General features: G+C 46.2%; 1 protein-coding gene across 4 annotated transcripts; it reads right to left on the bottom strand.

The window, feature by feature from the left end:
• Nucleotides 1-1278: 1278 nt before the first annotated feature.
• Nucleotides 1279-17944, bottom strand: YDJC (YdjC chitooligosaccharide deacetylase homolog). 4 transcript variants are annotated; one of them, XM_075041596.1, is made up of 7 exons: nucleotides 17690-17867; nucleotides 16909-17081; nucleotides 8074-8233; nucleotides 7226-7325; nucleotides 6075-6252; nucleotides 3559-3889; nucleotides 1279-2710 (listed from the first exon to the last, which is right to left on the bottom strand). In XM_075041596.1, exons 2-6 carry the CDS (start codon nucleotides 17064-17066, stop codon nucleotides 3559-3561), a joined length of 927 nt encoding a protein of 308 aa, XP_074897697.1. In that variant the 5' UTR covers nucleotides 17067-17081; nucleotides 17690-17867; the 3' UTR covers nucleotides 1279-2710. The 4 variants fall into 4 exon arrangements, with proteins under 4 accessions (XP_074897697.1, XP_074897696.1, XP_074897695.1 ...); XM_075041595.1 differs by lacking the exon at nucleotides 17690-17867 and adding an exon at nucleotides 17893-17944 and having other exon boundaries at nucleotides 1279-3889; XM_075041594.1 differs by having other exon boundaries at nucleotides 1279-3889; nucleotides 17690-17865.
• Nucleotides 17945-20515: the final 2571 nt, after the last annotated feature.

Raw genomic sequence — 20515 nt, 5'->3', positions numbered from 1 at the left:
AGCAAACAGATTTATCTCCAGAAATCCATGGGTATCTGGGAGCACATATCATTTTGATGTGCAGGAAGTTGAGTTAGAAAATCCCTCACACCCAGATGGTTGTCTGCACTCCTAAATTCAGTTTCAATACAGCCTCTGCCTTTGCAACCTTTCAGAACTAGTGTGTCAAGCAGTAGCTCTCTTTTGGTTTTAATGTCTTGTATATTTGCTATTTCCTCATTCACCCCTCTCATCTGGCTTTCATTTCCAATTTAGTGTAAACAAGGACAGCCCAGTACCTCACCTCTGTTGAAAGTAAATTTTTTTATAAGTTAGGGAGCTAAGAAATTTTATGTTTAAGTGTTCTTAGACAGATTCTTTGGCAGGTAAATAAAGTTAAACCACATTCACCTTATTTACGGAAACTTGCATTTCCTGAGTGTTTTCAGGCTTGTGAGAGCACTGTCTATTACCAAATTTTCACATCTTTGTGTCTTCATTTGCAGAAAGTTGGTACTGATTTTGTTTCATTCATGCTCACTCGGATTCATAATAAAATAATGCCAAATTATCTGTCAAACTGAAGTGTGTAACTTCTGCATCACATGAGTCACTGTACCTTTTGATCATGTCTGTTGGCATGGAAACTTGCCATTCTCTAAATTTTATTTAAAACAAAACTGTAGTGCTAGTTTGCTGCCCTCGTTACTAGTAAATAGCGTACTTTCTGGTTGTAAGCCTCTCAGGTCAAAGACTGCATTTATCTGAATTGGTGTGACTTGGATGCCATTGAAAGGGAACTGGAAGGGCTGGGTAATTCACGGAACTCCAGTCGATTCACACAGGCCTACAGCAGCGCTATACCAGCTATTTCGATTTCATCTGCAAAGGTCACATAGAAGACAGATATTGCTATCAGTTCTCTTGGTGTGTTCTTCATAGTTCAATTTCTAAACTGCAAGATATGTAACCTAAGTGATGGCTTTTGTTTGTAGGCAGCCCTCTGAAAAAAGACAGAGATCAAATACTGTACTGTATGGTTGAAGTCTGGGGAGAAAGAAAAAATCAAACTACAAAGTCCTATGTTAACTCAGGAAATCAAGCTCTTGTTCTCTCTGGTTCCCTAAGCCATGCTGAATTCTAAGCGTGCAGTTTAATATCCAAAATAAAAACAACATACTGGTGAAACTACACCCAGGAGTACTGGTATAGGCTTTCTGCAATTCCATTCTGCTACCCTAATAAAAATTGCTCTCAAAGGCTTTGTGGCATGGTCTTATTTTCAGAGAGATTTGGGGGTTAGACTTCTTTTCTTAAGTATCCTGCTACAATGACATTCATAGGTAGCAGTCTGAGCGTGTTTTTAATTTGAACTCAGTGTTGTCTTTAAAGCTTTCATAGAACCACTGAGAAACTTCCTCCTGTATCTCTGTACATTTTATGGGTTCCCTATTTAGAAGTCTTTTAGTGGTTCTTGATTCATTTCTCCATTTAAAACTGCCTTACATTTAAAAGAAAATTGGGGGGTTAATGCTGTCCATTTAAAAATATGGAATTTGAAAAATACTTTTTCATTCGCAATACAGAACTAACTCAGGTAAGACTGCCTGTCGTGTTTTCAGTGTTTGGCTAGCAGAAAATGCATACAACAGTCAGCACGTGTGTAATGTCCTGATGGTTGTGATCAGAGAAAATTCATCGGTTAGAATATGGAGCAATTTAAATGTTAAAAGTAAGGTTAAAAAATATCTATCAAAATATGGTCATGTTACTTAAAAAGCTGAGATCTGCTATTAAGTAACCGGTGTTGCTGTCAGGCTTATCCCTGCATGTGAATAAAATACCATCAGTCACTAGATGGCACTCACGGGTCTAACTGTGCTCTGGAACTTCAGCTGTTCTCTGCAGGTCTAGTATCTCCCGGTTTTTTTTTAATTCTCTTTTATCACATAGCAGGAACTTTGCCGTCAAACACCGATGGGACGAGCTTCAGAAATCGAGTCATTCCAGAAGGTAACTGCTGCTCTCATCTGACTCAGCTGTGTGGTGGGGCACTTGCACAGTACAGTGGATGGGTTTTTTTAAAAAACAAACTTGTCAAATTGATTGTGACATTAATTTAGGAAGGAACCTGGAAAAATATTTTCTGAAGTGCCCTTGATGTTGTTTTTCATGTTTGTACAGAAGAGATGTTTTATAGGGAAGGTCAGGCGGTTCCCGTTAATGACAGAAAGAGACGTCCTTTCAGCACTCTGCAGGCAGTCGCAGCAGGAGCAGATAGGTGAGTGGGTTCATTTTGCTCTCCAGCTATAACTAAAACCAAAAGCCTCCTGAACCATTACAATAGAAAAAGGCCTGAGTTTATTTTTCACTTAAAAGAATGATGATCATCTTCACATTTTTAATATTATAAAAAAAAAAATGATTACGTTAAATAGATCACTTTTGCACAGAAAATGAGGATAAACAATCTAAAATATTTTTTTTCCTGTGTGAAAATTGTATGTGAGTGACAGGGCTACAGTTAAGAATGCAGTTAAACATACCAGTATTACTAGGGCTTGTTGAAGATCGAATGCTTTCATGACAGGAATAAAAATGGACACATACAAGGACCTTCTCTACTTGATGACTTGCTCATAGTTGGTACGCAGCCATCCCATGCATTTTTCATGAGAGGCAGTGGGCAGTGCAGGAACAGTTGCTGGTGAGCTCTCATATGCAGCAGTTACTGAAATAGCAGATGGGTCAACAGTTGCTGGTCTTGCAAAGTCATCCAAAAAAAAAAAAAAAAAAAGAAAAGCCTCTCTAAAAGGGCTGTGGCTGATGTTACTTTCCTATGGTGGCTCAGTGCCAAGAGGCAACATAAAGAGGAAGAGCCATAATTACTGCTGGCTGAGGCCGTACGTGGAATCTGGCTGCAGGCACCACCGTGCAAAACCTGTGATCCCACTGCTCTGACCAGAGAAATGCTCTGAAGGTAACGTACCCCTCACCTCCGATGGGCAGGTACGAGTGGAGGGGAAGGGACCACGACTGAGCGCTTTAAGAAAACCAAATGCTAAAGGTTGCCAGGCCTCCCGTGGGCAGCCTACACTGAGCGGTTGCTCCAAAGCAACACTTGCTCCCCAGCACGTTTCTTTTTTTGCAGGTAAGTCCAAAAAGAGAAATGATCAGAACCCTCAGGGTGCTAGCGTGTTCCTTGGCCTCGCAGCAGACCATGTTTCCGTGCTGCTCACTATCGCGTTGGCAAGGACTGAGCCCTGGGAGGAGGGCTGGGCCTTGGCTGCCATGCCGCGCTGGAACGGTGCATAAGTGGGTGACACGAGGTTTGTCACGGTCAGAGCTGATGCTGTGGCCTAAAAACTGCCAGTCAGGGCTCTGGGGTACTGCCTGTAGCTGCTCGTAGGGTGTTGCTCTTCCATGGACACCCTAATGCTGTTCCCAGGCTGTTTGCAGCTCCTGTCAGCTGTACTAGGAGGTATTACACTGGTAACAGTGGTCTGGCTTCTTGGGACATTAGCAACTGCCTATCTTCAGAGTATGAATACATGTATGTGTGTATGTGTGCTTGTTTACCTAAAGATCTTTGAATGAACAAAGCTGGATGTTCCTGGTTTTGTAATGGCTCTGCAGCTCTGGCTTAATTAACGTCTGGAGTTCATGGAGGCGCTCCCAGGACTGTGAGAAATCGTCTGGTCCATCCCCACAGCCGCCGACGGGTGGGACACTTGGGTACCCTGGATGCACCATCAGCTCAATCGTTATTGTCCTGCTCTGTGGCGTCGGGTGTGCGGGTAAGGACGCCTTGGACGTGAACTCCACGATGGCAGTGTCGATGGCGCTCCAGATGTTACTGATGGACATGTTCTTGCCCATGGTGCTCAAACCTATGTAAATGTCTGGCCATCTGTAGCCAGAGGAGGGAACACTGATATTAAAGCCAACGAGGTAGTTAGGAAAGAGTGTCTTACATACAGTGGATTAGGAATCAAAATTTACGTAAAAATTAAGATAGAAAATGAGGGAGGGGGTGTAAGACTTTTAACTATAAACAAAAGTAAAACCAGAACTACAAGCCAGTAATGCTGCTTTCACTATTGAAACCAGGATACTCTTTAAAGCAGCAGTCCTTCACTCTGTCAGAAAGTCCCAGCAAAGCCCCAGTACTGCTGCTATGACTGTATTTACGTGTACTGTCACAGCACAAGGTTGTCTGGCATTTGTGAGCTTACAGGTGCGCTTTGTTGGCATGAAAGGGAAGAGCAGAACTAAACTGAGAAATGCCACACTATCAAAATAAATTACCACTGCTATGCCTATTAAAACCTGAATAATAACCATCTCTAGATAATAAATTTTGGCTAAGTGGAAACAAAAAAAGTGACTGAAATAAAATGGAAAACCACCCTGCTAACAAAGCATCCTGCTAGAATGTATCAAAGAGCCATAATAAAGGCAAAACACTGGACAAAATGTTACTGCTAAAGACCACACAGCTAAGAGGACACCAGCTAGAGGAGGTTTCTTACGTAGCTTCAACACAATTCTTTGTTCAAGTCTGGCTACACATGTCAGTTCTTCTAGTGTGGCACATACAAGCCCAGGATGGCTGTGTAAGTGTACGTGAGGGCAGAATGAGAAAGTTTTTGGAAGAAACCAGGGCTGGAGTCTTCACCTGCACAATCAAGGAAGAGTCCAGCTGAACATTCAGCTCTTCTTGAGAAGAGTTTGCAGGAGTTAGAAAAAAAGTTGAACTTTTTTAAACTGTAAACTGACTAAACTTGCTAATGCCTCATTGCTATGTGGTAAGCACAGTCTTGCGCTCTCCAGTGTCATAAACTGACCTCCAGGGGCTCAGTGTGGTACCTCTTTGCACAGATGCTGAAATTGAGTTGCAGAGTTGGGTTCCCTGTGACTTCAGCTGACCGCACTCTTCTTATTTTCCTGGGTTTCCTCATGTTACATGTTTATTTTGTAAGCGTTTGTCCCTCCTCACCTCCCCCAACACCAGGAGACGAGGTGGAGCATGGTGTGTGTCCAAGCGGGGGTGGCCACAGCTGGGGCAGCCCCACGAGTTCCTCCTTGTGTCTCTGGAGAGGTGGATCGCCGGAGCAGCAGCTTCTCAGAGGTAGACCAACACCACCCCTGCCCCTTCGGTAGCATGGGGAGCCCTGGAGCATGCAAGGTTTCCACTAAACTCCCCTGCACTGCCCCTGTTGTGAAACTGCTCTAAAAGGAGGGTTACTGTCTCCTGATGAACTGCTCTGTGAGTTGCTGTGCCCTTCTCTCCCTTAAATATGGGCTGTTTGAGTAGAGTCCGTGTGCTCCAGCTGGAAGGAGTATGGTGAAATGCCAGCCTGCTGCAAGCATTCAGAACAATTGATACAAAAAAAAAAAAAAAAAAAAAAAAAAAAAAAAAAAAACACCAAAACAAGAACTTCTTTTTCAGTAGACTGAGAAAGTAATGAAATTTGCCCCAAAGGACAGGTGACTGCAAGGGTCTCAAATGAAATGTCTTTAATCCAGAAAACACGTCTAAGCCTTTAAGAAAACTATGTTATTGGGGGAAGGGTTGAGGTTTTGGGGTTTGGCCCCTGAGATGCAGAACACTGACAAGATTGTTTGCTTAGAGCAGTGGTCACCTGCTGTGGCACTGCAAGCTCTGAGCTTCATGCCTCCCCTTAACAACAAATGCTTGTTTCTAATTAGTCTCTTCCCTGCTACATAAAAGCCTTTCTCCACTATTCCAGGGAGATGAAAAGTTACTTCTTGAAAACTTTCCCTAGATCAGTGTTGATACAGCACTTCAGCCTCCTCCTGTCCCAGATGCCAGGCTACTGCAGCTTCACTAGAAAGGCTGAGAAACATACCCTGAAAGAACAATCCCTTTCAGGTGAGAAGTGAGTCATCTCTGTTCAAGCAAAACTTCTTACTAAGCCATAGTGCCACCAGCACTTTTGTACTCCTCCTGAACCTTCTTGTAAGCCCCAAAGTGGAAAGAGAAAAGTGGTGTACCATTCTGAAAAGATGCTATCAGGAACTGATAAGATCTAAAGCTTTACTAAAAAAAGGATGAGTAATGCCTGTCTTACCTTATTCCATGCCTTGTAAACACATCCACGGTGTTAAAAGAATCTTCTTCTACTCCCAGATAAAAGTCCATCAGGGATGGTGGAATCCAGTCACAGTTATGAAGGCCTGGCTCTATTGGGACACGTGTGTACTTAATCCCATATTCCTCTAACACCTCTGCAAATACGTGCCTGACTTCTGTAAGTAAAAACAGAGACACTATAGTCACGAATTAGATACCCAGCTCATCATGTCCCCTGCAAGCTGTTAGCACAGAGACGTCTTTCCATGTTTAAGAAAATATAATCCCATTTGGCTTATCTTCTGCTGAAATGGTTTTCTCCATCTGGATGGGAGTCCCCTTCTGTACTGGAAACATTACTCCCTCAACATCTGCTATAAGGTGCCTTGTCTTCCCTCCAGCACTGAGCATTTAGTCCAGCAACCCCTTCTAAGTTAGTGACTCTGGTCCTAGAGTGCACCAGAGGTGACTGCACTGTCAGGAACAAGTTCTTCATCAAGTCCCTGCACAGCCAGATTTGTTGTGAGGGTAAATTGCCAAAAGCAACGTCATCTGAGGCAGCTGAGTGCTGAAGTGGGGAAATCTGGAATTTTTGCTCACTCAGTTTTCCATTTCTGTACCACAGTGACCTTATTTGCAAAACAGGGACTAAAGATACTTGCTCATCTCTGTAAAGCATGCTGAGGCCTGCAGAGATTGGTGCAGAAACACAACTGACAGGATGGAGTTCTTGTAGCACCTGAAGGAGCTAACAGCTTTTGCAAACTCAAACATTCCAGTTTAAACTGGCCAGTCTGCTGATGGCCCTGGTCTGCCTCCTTCGATGTGGGTGGGAGCATGGAGTTAGGACGCTGAGGTGAATTATCAGTCCTTGGAGGAAAAGGTATAACCTGAGCCATTTGTGCCATTAATCCTCTTGTGCTGCTATGGGAAGACCCAGGTCACCAAGCAGCCAATTTGGGCCCGGGGCAGGACTGTCTCCCCAGGGCCCAGGTGGGAACATTCACACTGCAATTGTAGAGCAAATATCTTAAGGTGAGGTTTATTGCCCAAACAGGGAGCTGTGGCAAGGGGAGTCAGTCCCCTCTGAGCTGACTCTCCGACTCTCTCACCTATTCAGCGCTGGGAAGAAGAGGACTCCCTTCTTACCTGGGAGGACGTGGATGTGCTGGTGCCCATCCATGTGAGGAGGTAGGTGACCTGTCAGCTCATGGAACAGCTCCACCTGGGCCTTCAGCTCCTGCTTCACCTGTGCAGCAGAGAAGGGTCAGAGCAAAACCTGTCAGCAGGCTGAGATGAGGAGAGCACAAGGGGGCTGCTGGAGACCTTGCTGGCCAGTACTCGGGGAGTGGTCCTGGGAGGCACGAAGTGCTATGATATATAAAATGGACATGCGATGCCGCTGGGTTGCCTAGAACCTCCCTTAGGCATGGGAGTCTTTATGTGGATGGTGCTGATAGTGGGATTTTCTAAAATACATAGGCTGTTTGAATACACATTTCCCTTTAAAATGAATGGTGAAATGGGTGCTCATATCCCATAGGCAGTTTTGATCATCTGAACACATCCATCCTTGCTCATGGGACAAAACCAGCCATCTCCCTAGACAACAAAAGCCTCTCACAAGGTGATGAAAAGCCTACTGCCTACTTAGCACTTCTTTGGCATTTTCCCTTTACTGATCTCTAGGGTTTTTGTAAATATCCATTCCAATGCCTCTTCTGCCCCCTCAGATAAGTATTTAACAGGACATTAGTGTATGCAGGCACTGAAGCAGGGAGGAATGAGTTCTCAGAGGCTGCAGAGCCTTTGGCAGAGCTAGGCCTGGGACCCAGAATGCCAGGTCCAGCTGTCCAGGCAACACAGTCAAGGTTCATCTCTAAGCTTAGTCACAGCTGGGACCTGGGAAAGATCTTCAGCTGTTATGTGCTGGGATAAGTGCAGGCTGACCTCTATCAGGAAAGCAAATTGCATGGTTGTATCTGGCTTTCTCCTACCTCTGACATATTCAGGAGACCTTTTGATAGAGCTGTTCTGAATCCCATTTTCCCATGGAAGAATCCATCTTGGTTGAGCAGAGAAGAGTTTGTCTTGAGCACCTCACATACAGGAGAGCCCTCGGAGAGGTTGGCATGCAGGCCTATTGGGATGTTGTATCTGTAAGAGAAATGAAATGCCTGTTAAGCTTTGCACCTCTACCTTCCTTACTGTGGCCAAAGGGGGGGATTTCAGTGAAAGATCTGGACTGATCTAAAAAGTGGTGTTGTACTCAGTGGAGTACATCTTTGTATTCCTGCTTTTCTAGAAAGGAACACAGAACAACACTAACCAGAGCAGAATATCTCCAGGTAACAGCAACCCTGTGCAGTCTGCCAAGGACCGGTCTGTGAGACTCCCCCAACTCTTCCCACCCTGACTTGTGGAGAGAGTAGCCACAAGGTATCTCAGGCTAAATGCTATAACTGCATTAAAATGCTGTAACTGCACAAAATGCTATAATTGTATGCTACTACTAACTGCCCTGCAGTTACTAGTGACTAAAAGAAAAATCTGGACCTTGCAACCCTTTTCTAAAGCAATTTATTGGCCCTTGCTAGGTATTCCCTTGAGTTGTTCACCCTATTAAAGATACTACATTTATGAGATGTTTAAGTTTTACCTGACAACTTCCAAAGCTGCCCTTAAGTAGAATCCAGTCACATATAAACAGTGCCCAAGGCAGCTGTTACGGCAACAGCATAGGTTACAAGTGTAAATGCTGTCTGAGTTTAAGGGTTTCCTGGTCCAAGAGGCTGCAGCTGAAATTGCCCACAGTGGCCAGGTTTCTGTCTACTGGTGCAGGTGATCACTCACTGGGAGACAAGGCTAAGCTGTACAAAGTAGCATCTCTCTGGCACAGACAAAGGATTACTGCAGGGAGATTGGCAGTGTAAGCACAGAGCCTTCCTAAGGAATCACAAGGGTACAATGTATTAACTAGTTGCACTCTGCAACATTAAAAAGAAAGGGGGGAAAAGAAAAAAGAAAAAAAAAGGAAAAGAAAAAAGAAAATAAACAGAACTATGGAGCTAGTGTATCTGCAGAGCAGCTCTCAGCCACAGGGCTTTGCAGAGTGTTGGTGTTTCCTTCTTCATCTGTGCTGTGGATTCCCCTATACAATAAAGACAGGACCTGTGAGTGCTCAGATTTGTGCTGAGTTTCATTAGCACTTCTGGAAATCCTCAGAATCAGTGGCCAAAATGATGCTTTGAAACTTTTTCCAAGACAACGCCTGGCCTCTGGCTGACACAGTAAGTAAATGACAGAACTGCAATGTTCCTTCTGTGCTGCCAGTCTGAGTCATGGTGCAGAGTTAATTTCAAGGCAACAAGTCTGTGATGCTTTAAATTCTTCCTGGAACTTCTGCATAGAGCTGCTAAACCTGGGCATGATCTGTCCCTGTTACAGCCCTTGTACCACAAGGGGGAAACCAAAAGCAATCTCCATTTAGGCAAAGTAGGCAAAAAACAGATCTTCCCCTTCTGTCTGCTGCCCTGAAGGTGACTAGTGAAGCACCAAGTTACTGGAGACAGAAGGATTGTAGATGGATTGGACCAAGTCAAAGTCATTTATAGCTCCTTTAGGTCCTAAGACTTTGGCCCTTGCAGGACTGAAAGTTTCTTTTCCTGGCTCTTCCATGTCTTGTGCTTCCAGGCAGATGGTGTAGTCTGTTGCTAGATGCTGCTCCTTCTCAAAGACATAAATGTTACAAGTCAAGTTGTATGGACAGCTCTGTGAAACAAAATGAGTCCATGTCTTTCGAGTCCACTGTGTGCTTAGGGAGCTTGAATGTTTGCTTGATGGAGCAAAACAGCTCACAGAGAGAAAGGTCCTCTCTGGCTTTTCTGATTTAGTGATTTCTCTGCAGTAGGGCCTGACTGTATAATTGACAATAAGTGTTCATCTGGTTTTCCTGCATGGGCCCTGAGCACATGACGTGCACACTCACTTCTTGCTAATACAAGAACTGGAAGATGCTGTCATTGGGAGTGGGGGGGCCTTAAGCAGGCAGCTGATGCCAGGGCAGGAGGCAGTGTAGAAGGGGTGCTGTGGCAGGAGGCCTTCCCCTCCATCCTGTGACCTACTGTGTACCCTGCATGAGCCCAAAGGCAGAGAGCAAGCCTGTGGTTTAGTTTGAGGTTTTTTTAGAAGTCCACCCCAGATTCTTTATCATGTGTCTGGGAAGCTCTGACTGCATCAGCTGATAGCATTATTTGTACCACAGCCACTGCTGTCTGTAAGAAAAAGGATTCATGTGTTACCATGAATCAGCAGATGGAAGACTTTTTTTGTTGAGCGCTCTCCTTCTCATGTGTTGTGGGAGGGCAAGAAATGAACAGCTGAGCCTCTCAGTGTTGTCTCCCAGGAGCATCGAATGAACTACCTCCAATTGTGCAATGCCTCAAATGCTGTGAGGGAAGCTATTTCCAGGAAAAGGCAAGCCCCTCCAACAGGTGTGGGACACCAAGGAGCCAGGCACTGCACTGCGTAACATTAGAGCCACTCCTCCGCCTGAGCTGAAACCAGGGGAATGTGCAGAATGTGGAAGTGCAGAGAGAGCTGGCCTTGTTCTCCCTGTAAGGGGAGACTCTGACTGTAACATTAGAGCATGTTTCAGAGCTTTGGCTAACACCAGCTGAATATCTTAATAGTTTTCTCTTAGGCTTAGTCCTGGCTGGTTTGACAGACTGTCCATGCTGAGGCATCTGAAGAGGAACTGCTAGTGTTTAATGGCTCTAGTGTACAGGGACTGAAACCAAAACTCAAAGCACAGCACAGGAGAAACTTGTTCAGAAATATTCATCTGTGGGAGACGCACAGAAGCAGGCATGCTGGGAAAGCTGTAAGGATATGGGAAGGAGGACAACATAGTGGGCACAGCAGGGTGCTAGCTGCTAGCTAGAATATGTGTGTTTCCTCTGGATGCAGTGAGCCAAATGATGCTCCTATTCAGCACCAAATGCCCTGCTGCCTGGTGTTTATTCCTAACCGTCCTGACACGCACTGCATGAGTATCTAAAGTTCTAAGTGCAATGAGATGAAAACATGAGCAAAACTTAAAGCATTATAGTAATTAGCTGGGCTGTGCCTTGGGAGACAGGGCTCCAGTCATGCTCTGTCCTGACCAGAGGCTTGGGCTTTAAGACTGAACCAACAGGCTTTTTTCCTACTGACTACTACACACACTGGACTGACTTTTGCTCCTGAGTGCCTCTCACCACTGAAATGTAGCTTCTGCAACCAAAGAACAATGCCAAGGCATGCTGTATTGTAAAAAAGACAGAGAGAAAAGTCAAGTTATGGGAATATCCTGGAAGGGCCCCTTTTTCAGAAGGTAGATGATTGTTTCTACTACACAAACATACTTTATAGTTACCCACATCTTTCAAAGACTGTAAAGTATCTGCTATTTTATTGGCTGAAATACTGAAGCAGAGACCAGCAGCTCAAGCAGCTTATGCAGCTTGTGATGCCACACTGGGAACAGAGCTCAGCTGTTGTGGGTTTGGCCTCATACCCGCTCTTCTGCCTAAGTCCTTTATAGATGGGACATTTGCTAGTCAAGTCTAACTGCTGATTGCTCCACCCAAAATTCAAAATAAAATGATTGGCATTGAGCTTCAAGCAACAGTTTAGTTTCTGCAGTAAAAGCACTGCAGTAACAGCTAGCATTGCCAAAACAAAATGATGCTGAGGAATCTGCTTGGTATCTCTAAACTCATTTTGATGGTTGTTTTAAGCAGCAATGACCCTTCTGCAATCTGTTTGGAGAGGCCCATGTCTAGGTGTTTGCAAGTCTGTCCCACTGTGCTGGAGAATGCACAGATGTAGAGCAGGATTTAGCACAGGGGTTCAGTTCACTCCTGATAAAGCCAAAGGACAGTGTCTCCACGTGTGTACTCCTATAGCATAAGGAGCATTAGACTGGGCTGTCTGTGAGCTTGTTGAGAAGAGGTTCAGCCGGTAGCTTCTGCAGCCACTAAGGTTAATCCATTAGTGAGCTGTTTCCACTGAGAGAAAGTTGGCTGTTAAAGCCAGCCTGGCTCTGTGGTTCTCTGCTTAGCATGCCCTGTAAAGGGGGGGGGGGGGGGGGGAGATACCCTTACAACAAATGCTACACGGGGTAACAAGGAATTCAGTCTGGAAGGATTTCTGAGTCAGCAAGCCCAGCCCAGTCATCAAATAGAGAGAGTAAATAGAATCAGCTAAATGCTTCCTTTTCAAGTAGTTGCTTGTTTTGCCACACGAACGCTCTGAACAAATGTCTCTGCTGAGGCAATGGGCTTTTGCGCAGCTGCAATCCCTGTTCGCTCATATCCTTAGCAGTAAAGGATTCCTGGAGACTGTTACTATACTGAGTCACTCTTTAAACAGCCCACCAGCTTTGCACATTTCTGAGCTTGGTGGATGACTAACAGTGCCCCGGGTTCTGCCTGGCCACAGAATGGACCCTTTGCAGTTCCTGCACTCCTGGGAACAGTTGCAGTGGCTGTGGGAATTACGTGATGCGCCGAGCACAGTCCCAGTTGTCTTGCTGAAGGCTGCATGCTCTGGCATAAGCATGGCACTTACTCTTTTCCTTGATGGATAAACAGATGCCACCTTCAACATCCTGTTTGTATCCTTATCCGGGAAATTACTGGTTCATCAGGTGTCAGCCCAATTGTGGCACAATTAAGAGCCTCATGTAAATATCTGTATCTAGACATCCTGCTTCAGTAAACATCCAAGTGCCTGCAGCCAAAGCAAGGCTGTGCTTTGTGCAAAAAAGTACACCTCTTAGTTTTTGCATTTTGGCATTTGCATACTTCCCCCCCCCCCCCTTTCACCCTTCAGCAAACTGTAAGATCTAACTGTCTTTCATCAAATAGCATCTTGTCTTGCTCTATTACTGCTAAGGACTTATTTCTGCTGGAGGAAACACTCCAAAGCCTCTGCAGTGTTAAGAACTGGTACTGTAATATAGCTTAGGGACATGACTTTCCTTTTAATTACATCTTTGTATCAACTGAAGCTCCTGTGTCCATGACCTTACATCAGCAAAAAGTGCTGTTGCCAGTAAAGTTAATAGGATCTCAGATTCTAGTTCAAAGCCTCAGATTGGGCCCCACCCCTAACCCAAACACAGTTCAGCAGTGGAACTGTCTGCTATGTGATTAACAGTCAGATAAAAGGGTGATGAGAAAGCATGAGAGACTTCTAGATTAGTCAGATGTTGACTGGGAGGGTCAGAATTAAGTCACAATTTACATACACATTTTGCAATTAGTGTTGATGGGAAAGGAAGTGAAAACACAGACAGCAATTAAATGTGGTTTTGTTAGATTCTCCTATTAAATGTACCCAGATGTTGTGGGGGTTTCAGCTTTTGTGTAGCTGATGTTCAGCATTTAAACTGCAGAAAAACCAGGAAGACTGAGGTTGTGTTCTAAAATATGTCACTCTTCATCAAGTATTTAGATATAATTATCTGGAAAAGGGTCCTAATACTCAGTGACAACTGAGCTGGTTGATAAAAGAGGGGAAAACATGGCAGCAAACAATCTTAGGTCTCTCCATTTCTGCTATCTCCATGTTTCTAAGGAAAAATGAAGGGACCTACTAATTTCAGGTAACAAAATAACCCTTCCAATCTCTGGGAAAGGCTCTGGAATAATCATCAGGAAGACTGGCTGACTTCAGGGTGAGGCTTGGTAAGTAGAAAATCAAGATTATATTATATGGATAACCAGGAAGTCGCAGTCAGTCTATGCCCCATTAAAAAAAAAAAAAAAAAAAAAAAGTTTTGAGTTACTGAAAAAAAACCAAAAACCACAATGGAAGTCTGTTCTCCCACCTGCTGTTGTGGTTATGTACTGCTCTAGCAGTTGCTATCAATAGGTTTGTCATTTGGTGATGAATCAGGCCTCTGCTGAAACTTCTCTTTTGCAGTGAGTGGGTCCCTTCTTTTAGCCCAGTTGTGACAGTGAACGAGAAAAGCCCAAGATCAAGAACCTAGATGTCAGGGAAGGTGTATTATTTACTGTTTGGTTCTGCTGTTTTGCAATTAGTTTGCGTTAGAGCTGATACAAAGATCTGCTGACTACCATTAAATTTCTGCCAAGGCTTCTAATCAAAACACAGGGCAACAGATGGTATACTCAGAAGCCTACAGAATTATTGTGAAAATGAAGGGAAGAATGAAATTCCAGAGGAACTGTGTTCCTTTCTGAAAGATGCTGAGTCCTAATGTTGCAGAGCAGCATGAGGTGCTTAAGGACAACTATCCTGCAAGAAAAGTTGTCTTGTTACTAATTAGCTTTGCCTGTGTCCAATTAACTGAAAACCAGGTGAGGAGAGAGAGCCCAAGACCTGCAGTGACGAGCAACCATGTCACAGACAGTTAATCAAGAGCCACCCAGATAATCTCCACAAGCCATAGAAACAGTCCAGCACTCTGACAATCCTGGCACCATGTGTGCAAAAGACCAAATCCCACAACACTGGAATGCACTGCAGGAAAGAGCAAGCTACTTGCTTCAAACTTCTTATCTCAGCTGGTGATAGATCCAGTCTCCCTGCTTACACCCACTGGTCAAGGCTGAAATGTCTGCTGTGGAGTTAAGCACATATGCATGTGTGTATATATTGTACTTGCTTAGTTGAGTGTCTGTGGGGGAATACAAACATGGGGAGAAAATACAGGGCAGACTTTCATCCCATAAACCACAAAATGTTGCAAAGCCTCAATATTCACAGTGGGATGGGAGACAACACCTAGCAGGGGGAAGAGGGAATAACATTGGCAAGGCAGTCAAGCAACAGTGATACTTTCCCATTTTTGCACCATATGACGAGGAAGACTTAATGACATTTCTAGTAAGTCTGACCTATTAGATATCTGTGTCTAAAAAGAGTTTGTGTGAACCTCTGCAACAGAGGAACAAACATCTTAAGGGTGACACAAGATTTCATTTACATGCATAGGTACCAATTAAATGCATGTGTACTAGCAGCACCTGAAGTCGGGCTTGCATTAGAACGTGACCAACCCTTTTTCCCAAACCTGCAAATGCTTCCCCCACGTGTGGGTAAGGCTGAATACAGCTGCAGAGAGTTACACAAACGAGGAATTGCAGAACCTGGGCTGTTGATCTTCAGTGCTGAACAGATGCTCCCAAAGTCACCCTGCTTATATTGTCAGAAATAAATATAAATCCATTTCATTCACATTTACAATTCAAAACTACCTCCCCAAAAGAATGAAATTGTAGCAGCAGGTTGCAGCTTCCGCTGTCACCTGCTCTCCAACCTGGTTTTTCACACCCATACCGGCTGTCAGCACAAGTGTCATGACCTGGACTCAAAGATGTTTTTTAAACCTCTGATTGCATGGCCTAATTTCCGCCTACGGAAATGAGGCCAGGTGGATTCTATATTTAAAAGCCTGCTAAAGACCACTGCTAAAATAGCTGACAACATTACCCAAGCACTGGGGCTTAAAGGGTTTCATGGTGCCTCTGTGTCTGAGAGAAGTGCTGGTTTTATCTCTGTTTTACATTTGTCTCATTTACTAACAGGATTTTAGGCATCTCAACAGTGTTGTGTCCTTCCACCTCTCCCCTTATCATCTCAGAGGCAGTTCCTCTCACAATGTTTGTGTGTAATCTCTAACCTTTTCAACAGAAGACCAGCTTGCCACTAACACCACACCCTGGCTTTTCTGTACCACCCAACATCAAAGGAACAAGCTGCAAGCAATTTCCAAGTACCCCTAAAATCACAGCCAAACTGGGGCGAGATGCTCAAGGAGAACAAGGGCAGCGTGACTCTCATGCAACTGTCCTCTGCAGCAGCTTTATTTGAAGCATAAGGTCTCAGTTCTTCTAGTACCAGTATAGCTCCTTTCCTTTTCTGCTTTCCTGAATTGTTTCTGAACCCTGCTGCTCTCTCTTTCAGAACATACTCCTGCTTCCAAGTGCCTGCCCACACTGGAGCGATGTATTAGCTGGGTTTTACCTTCTAAATACAAGTAATGCTTCCTATTAAAGGATTTGCTGGGCTAGCCTATGAGAATGACACATAGCATTTGATTTCTTACAGAGCCACAAGTGTGCCAGCAACCTCTCTGAAAAGTTAGTGAAGGAGTAAAGGTGGTAAGTACAAGGTATCGTCCCTCTCTTTATGTATGCAGGTTTTACAAATGGATTTATCAAGCCTTGAATTAATAGAAATATTGAGGTGCTTTTTTAAAAGATTTCTGGGGTGGAAAAACCAAGTTTTCTGCTGCCCAGACTTAACAACTTAGCCCTCGCAGAATCGCACCTTTCCCTGATCCTTCAATGAACCTGGCTGATCCTGTGTTCAGCCTGGCTGAAATGCATCAAAATAAATGAGATTTAAAGATTTGTGCTTTTATGGTCTAATAGTTTTAGGGGTAGCAGCTTGCTCTGGGTATATAGCGTGGACTTTCATTCTGATGGCGCATCTTTTGGAAGTGTGGGAAAAGAACGTCCAACAAACCCAAACTCTCCTAGCTAAGTTGTGTAAGTAGCGTTCTATCCCAAGGGGAAAAAAAGGTGCACTGCAGTGGCTAACAGCAGAGAAAGAGCCATTATGGGTACAGTTGGCAGGTCACTTGGTTTACTATGAAGCGTCTTAGTAAATATGCCTGGAATCTGGTTTTCTTATACCAGCCTGGGCTGTGATACAGTGTTTGTACTGGGGCTACAAAACACTAGATTTTACAGGCTTGGCTTTGCGTGGATGGCCTGGGGAGGCTGTCCACAAAGGAGCTAAAGAAAGTAGCTTACCTCCTTGCCAGCTTGGCTGCATCTGCTGCAGCACTTCCGTTGACTAGAAGGGACACGTTAGATACCGCACCAGCCAGGAAACAGTCCACGATGCCTTGGTTTCTCCGAGGACAATAGCCAAAGTCATCTCCAGTTACTATGAGCTTCACCTGAAGCATCCTTAGAGGTCATCCCTAGCAAAAAAAGTAAAGGAGGGAAACCGGAACGTCAGCAGTCTGCAGATCACAGGCAACGAGGAAGACAGGCTCAACGGGGGCGAACCCAATCATGACTCAGCCCGACTAACTCCTCCTGCTCCACCTCAGCCTGCTGCTGTCTCACAGCTCGCACAGGAGCCGGATTTGCGTGCGGCCGCCTGGCTCGCACCATACCTGCCTGCTCCCGCAGCGAGAGCACCGGAGCCTTCCTCTCCTTGGGGGGAGCAAAGGCCGGCCTGCGCTTGGCACGGGTGCGGGGCGCACAAAAAGGTCAGGGACTTCGTGGGCCGATTCCGCCGACCGAGGGTGCGCCGGGGGTTCAAATTCCATTCCCCGCTGCGCACCCTGGCCCGCGGCGCCCGGTGAAATGCCACCGGTGCGAAGCACCGGAGCCGGCTCCGCAGCCGCGATGCCTCGCTGTCACCGATTCCCCGGCCCCTTCCAGCGCCGTGTCCGCGGCAGACCCGTGTCCCCGGGGCGAACCGGAAAGGAGCGGCCTCCCGGGGCCCTGCCCTCCCGCTGCGCCGGGGTTGGGGGCAGAGGGGACCCCCGCCGGCCCCCCGCCACCCCGGGCCGGTGCGTACCTCCGCTCCTGCCCGCTCCCGTGCCCAGGGCCCCCGCCGCCGCTCACGCAGCGCTCCCGGTCGCCGCTGCCCCGGGTGTGTGTGGCGGCGCGGGGGGGGGGGGGATGCTGGCCCCGGCTGCGGAGCTCTGCCCCCGCCGCGCATCCCCCCCCCTCCCGGCTTTCTCCCCCGGTAGGGCCGAGCAGCCCCAGCCGGGCGCTCACCCGCGGCTCTCGGCGGCCCCGCCGCAGAGCCCGGTGCCTCCGCAGCGCTGCGAGCACCGGGGCGGCCGCTCCGCCCCCCGGCGGCCGCGGCTGGCAGAGCAGAGCGGCCCGGTCTGGCCCGGCCCGGCCCGGCTGCGGCGGGGTCAGGCGCTTTGCTGTGCCGCCGGTTCTCGGGGGTCGCTGCGCTAAGCGGCGTGAGGACGGGGGGGGTCTCCTGCTCCAGACTCCCGAGGTGCGAGACCTGCGCCTGTAGCTGCCTGCGAGTGGGATAAGCGGTTCGGTTCGTGCTCTTTGGTTGCTTCAGGGCAAAATTAATCATTCCGACGATGCCGTCAATGTATAATGCCTCAATCTGTGACCCCTGTAGTAGCCACTTGCTCGTTTTTCCCCCGCCTTGGTTTGCTGGCAGTGGGAGTTTAGAGCCTCAAGTTCAGTAAACCCTGGTGAGGAATTCCTCACAGCTCTTCATGCTGGGCTGGGGAAGGGCAGGGAGAAGAGAAGAGAGCTCCAGGAAGGGCAACCTCTAACGTGCCATCGTTCAGTGCTGGATGTAAGCCAGTTCTGCACGTAAAAATCCTGTTTGTCCTGGCATTGAAATGCTCCTTTTTCTTACTGCAGAAGAGCTATTCTTGATCTACCAGAATGAAAGTGAAAGCACTGAGCGGCATAGAAACGTTGAGTGGGAGAGATGATCAGCCTGCGTTTTTCACCTGTGGAAGAAGATGAAGTTCTATCAAAGTAGAACACACTCCTCCTTGGTCTGTAATGTTATCCCAAAATATTCACCTGCTACTGCAGAAGAAACAACAAACTGATGTTTGGGGCAGGGAGAGAGTGATAGTTCAGAAAGTGCTAGGGCAACATGTCCATGGATTCAGGGTAGCTGTCTTGGTGGTTGCTGTTAACCTGTCCCAGATCACACTGGGACTGGGACCCTTGCATGGATGATGGCGATTTCCATGTCTGAACCTGTGCCAATATGTAGGTGGGAGGGCTGGGGAAGAGATGAAACAGCTGTCAGGCCAAGCACGGGCTTCTTGGAAGAGCAGCTGGGGTGGAACAGGTTGGAAAAGGCTTCAAGGGTTGTTTCTGTGGGAAGAGACTGACTGTCCTGCTGCTTAATTCATGGTTAAGGCAAACTCATTTGGGCTAACTTAGCTCTCTTTCATTGCAACCGCAACTCTGTTCTCAGTTCTGGGCTGTCTGTGCATAAAGGCCAGGTGTTCCCTCTTTCTGCAAAATTCAATTCCTGAAAGACAGCCAGCGTATCCAAGCCCCAAAGTCAAGGAGATAATACGCATGCACAACCAGACACTGGCTGTCCTTCTCAGCAAAGGAAGAACCATCAGTTTGTGGAGACAAAGAAGCGCAGTTCAGCAGAGGGAATTCCACCGCTTTCACACCCAGAGCTGAGGTATGAAACATCTGTATGTGGGGGCAAGAACACCTGTGTAGCCAGTGGTTCTCCATGTCTGTTTCCTCGTAATGAACTTTGAATCAGTGAATCGAGGTAGGTTGCAGCCCTGTTAATCTTTAGGCTCTCATCAATTGCAGTCCATGTAGCAAACTGCTACAGAACTTTGGGAGGGCCTCTGCCTCCCACCTCAGATCACTCTGCAGCAGAAAAAAAATGCTTCCATTAGCCTGAGGACACTTTGAGGGGCAGGTAAGATTTGGATGATTGTTTGTAAGAGTATTTTGATACTTTGAAGGAGGAAAATAAAAGTAGAATGGGTGGTAGCAATGTTATTCATGGAAGAATTTGGTTCCTAGGCTGTGCTGTCCCTGTAGGCCCTGAAATGGGCAGCATGGAGAATTCTGCTGGATCTAGAGCAGATGTCAGCTGTCCATCACTTTCTAGAGCCTACTCTTCCCTGATATGTAAATGAGCACTGACTACAGGAAATCATGGTGAGACCTGGAGACAGCCTTCTACCCCCTTGGTGACTCCTTTCTCATCGAAAAATGATGTGGAATGAAATTCCAAACAAATTGTGCTAAAATGCTGTACAGAACTTGCTAAATCTTCATTCTAGCAATTCCTGTGAGCATTTCCATCATTTAGTAGTTGTATGTCTCTGTTACAGAAAAGTTGTTGATGCTCTGTAAGGGTTTCCAGTGCCCTTGGCATTTCAGAGTGGATATTTGTGCAACTACTACTTTCTTCCCCTTCTGGAATATGAACCTTACAGCCTGTCCACATTCCCCCAAGGTTTCACTTACTGATCAGGGCTATTACTATAACAGATGAAGTCAGCACAACTCTGAAGTAACGTAATGAATGAAAAACAAGTACCTCCTGCCTTTGCCAATGCAAACTCTGGGGTTTTCTGCCTCTTTCTAGTACTGTCAATGCTTCTTGCTGCTGCACAGGTGAGAGGCACTGCATAAGAATCTTAGACAAAGCTTGGCTTCTCAGCCTTCTTAACCTTAGTATGTGTTTAATGCTATTAACAGTAACATCCTTCTTAAATATTGAATGCAGTTCCTGGAGGCTTGCTTTTCTGATTTCATTCCTCTTTATCCAGCTCTCCTTCCCCTGACTGGAAGCAAAAAATCCCCAGCAAGCAAATCTTGCCACTGTGCCACATCCCCCTCAGATCCCAACACAATGTTTCCTCTG

Source organism: Buteo buteo, chromosome 11, assembly GCF_964188355.1.
Source record: "Buteo buteo chromosome 11, bButBut1.hap1.1, whole genome shotgun sequence".
NCBI classification, from domain to species: domain Eukaryota; kingdom Metazoa; phylum Chordata; class Aves; order Accipitriformes; family Accipitridae; genus Buteo; species Buteo buteo.
This window is presented reverse-complemented; position numbering and strand designations above follow the sequence as displayed.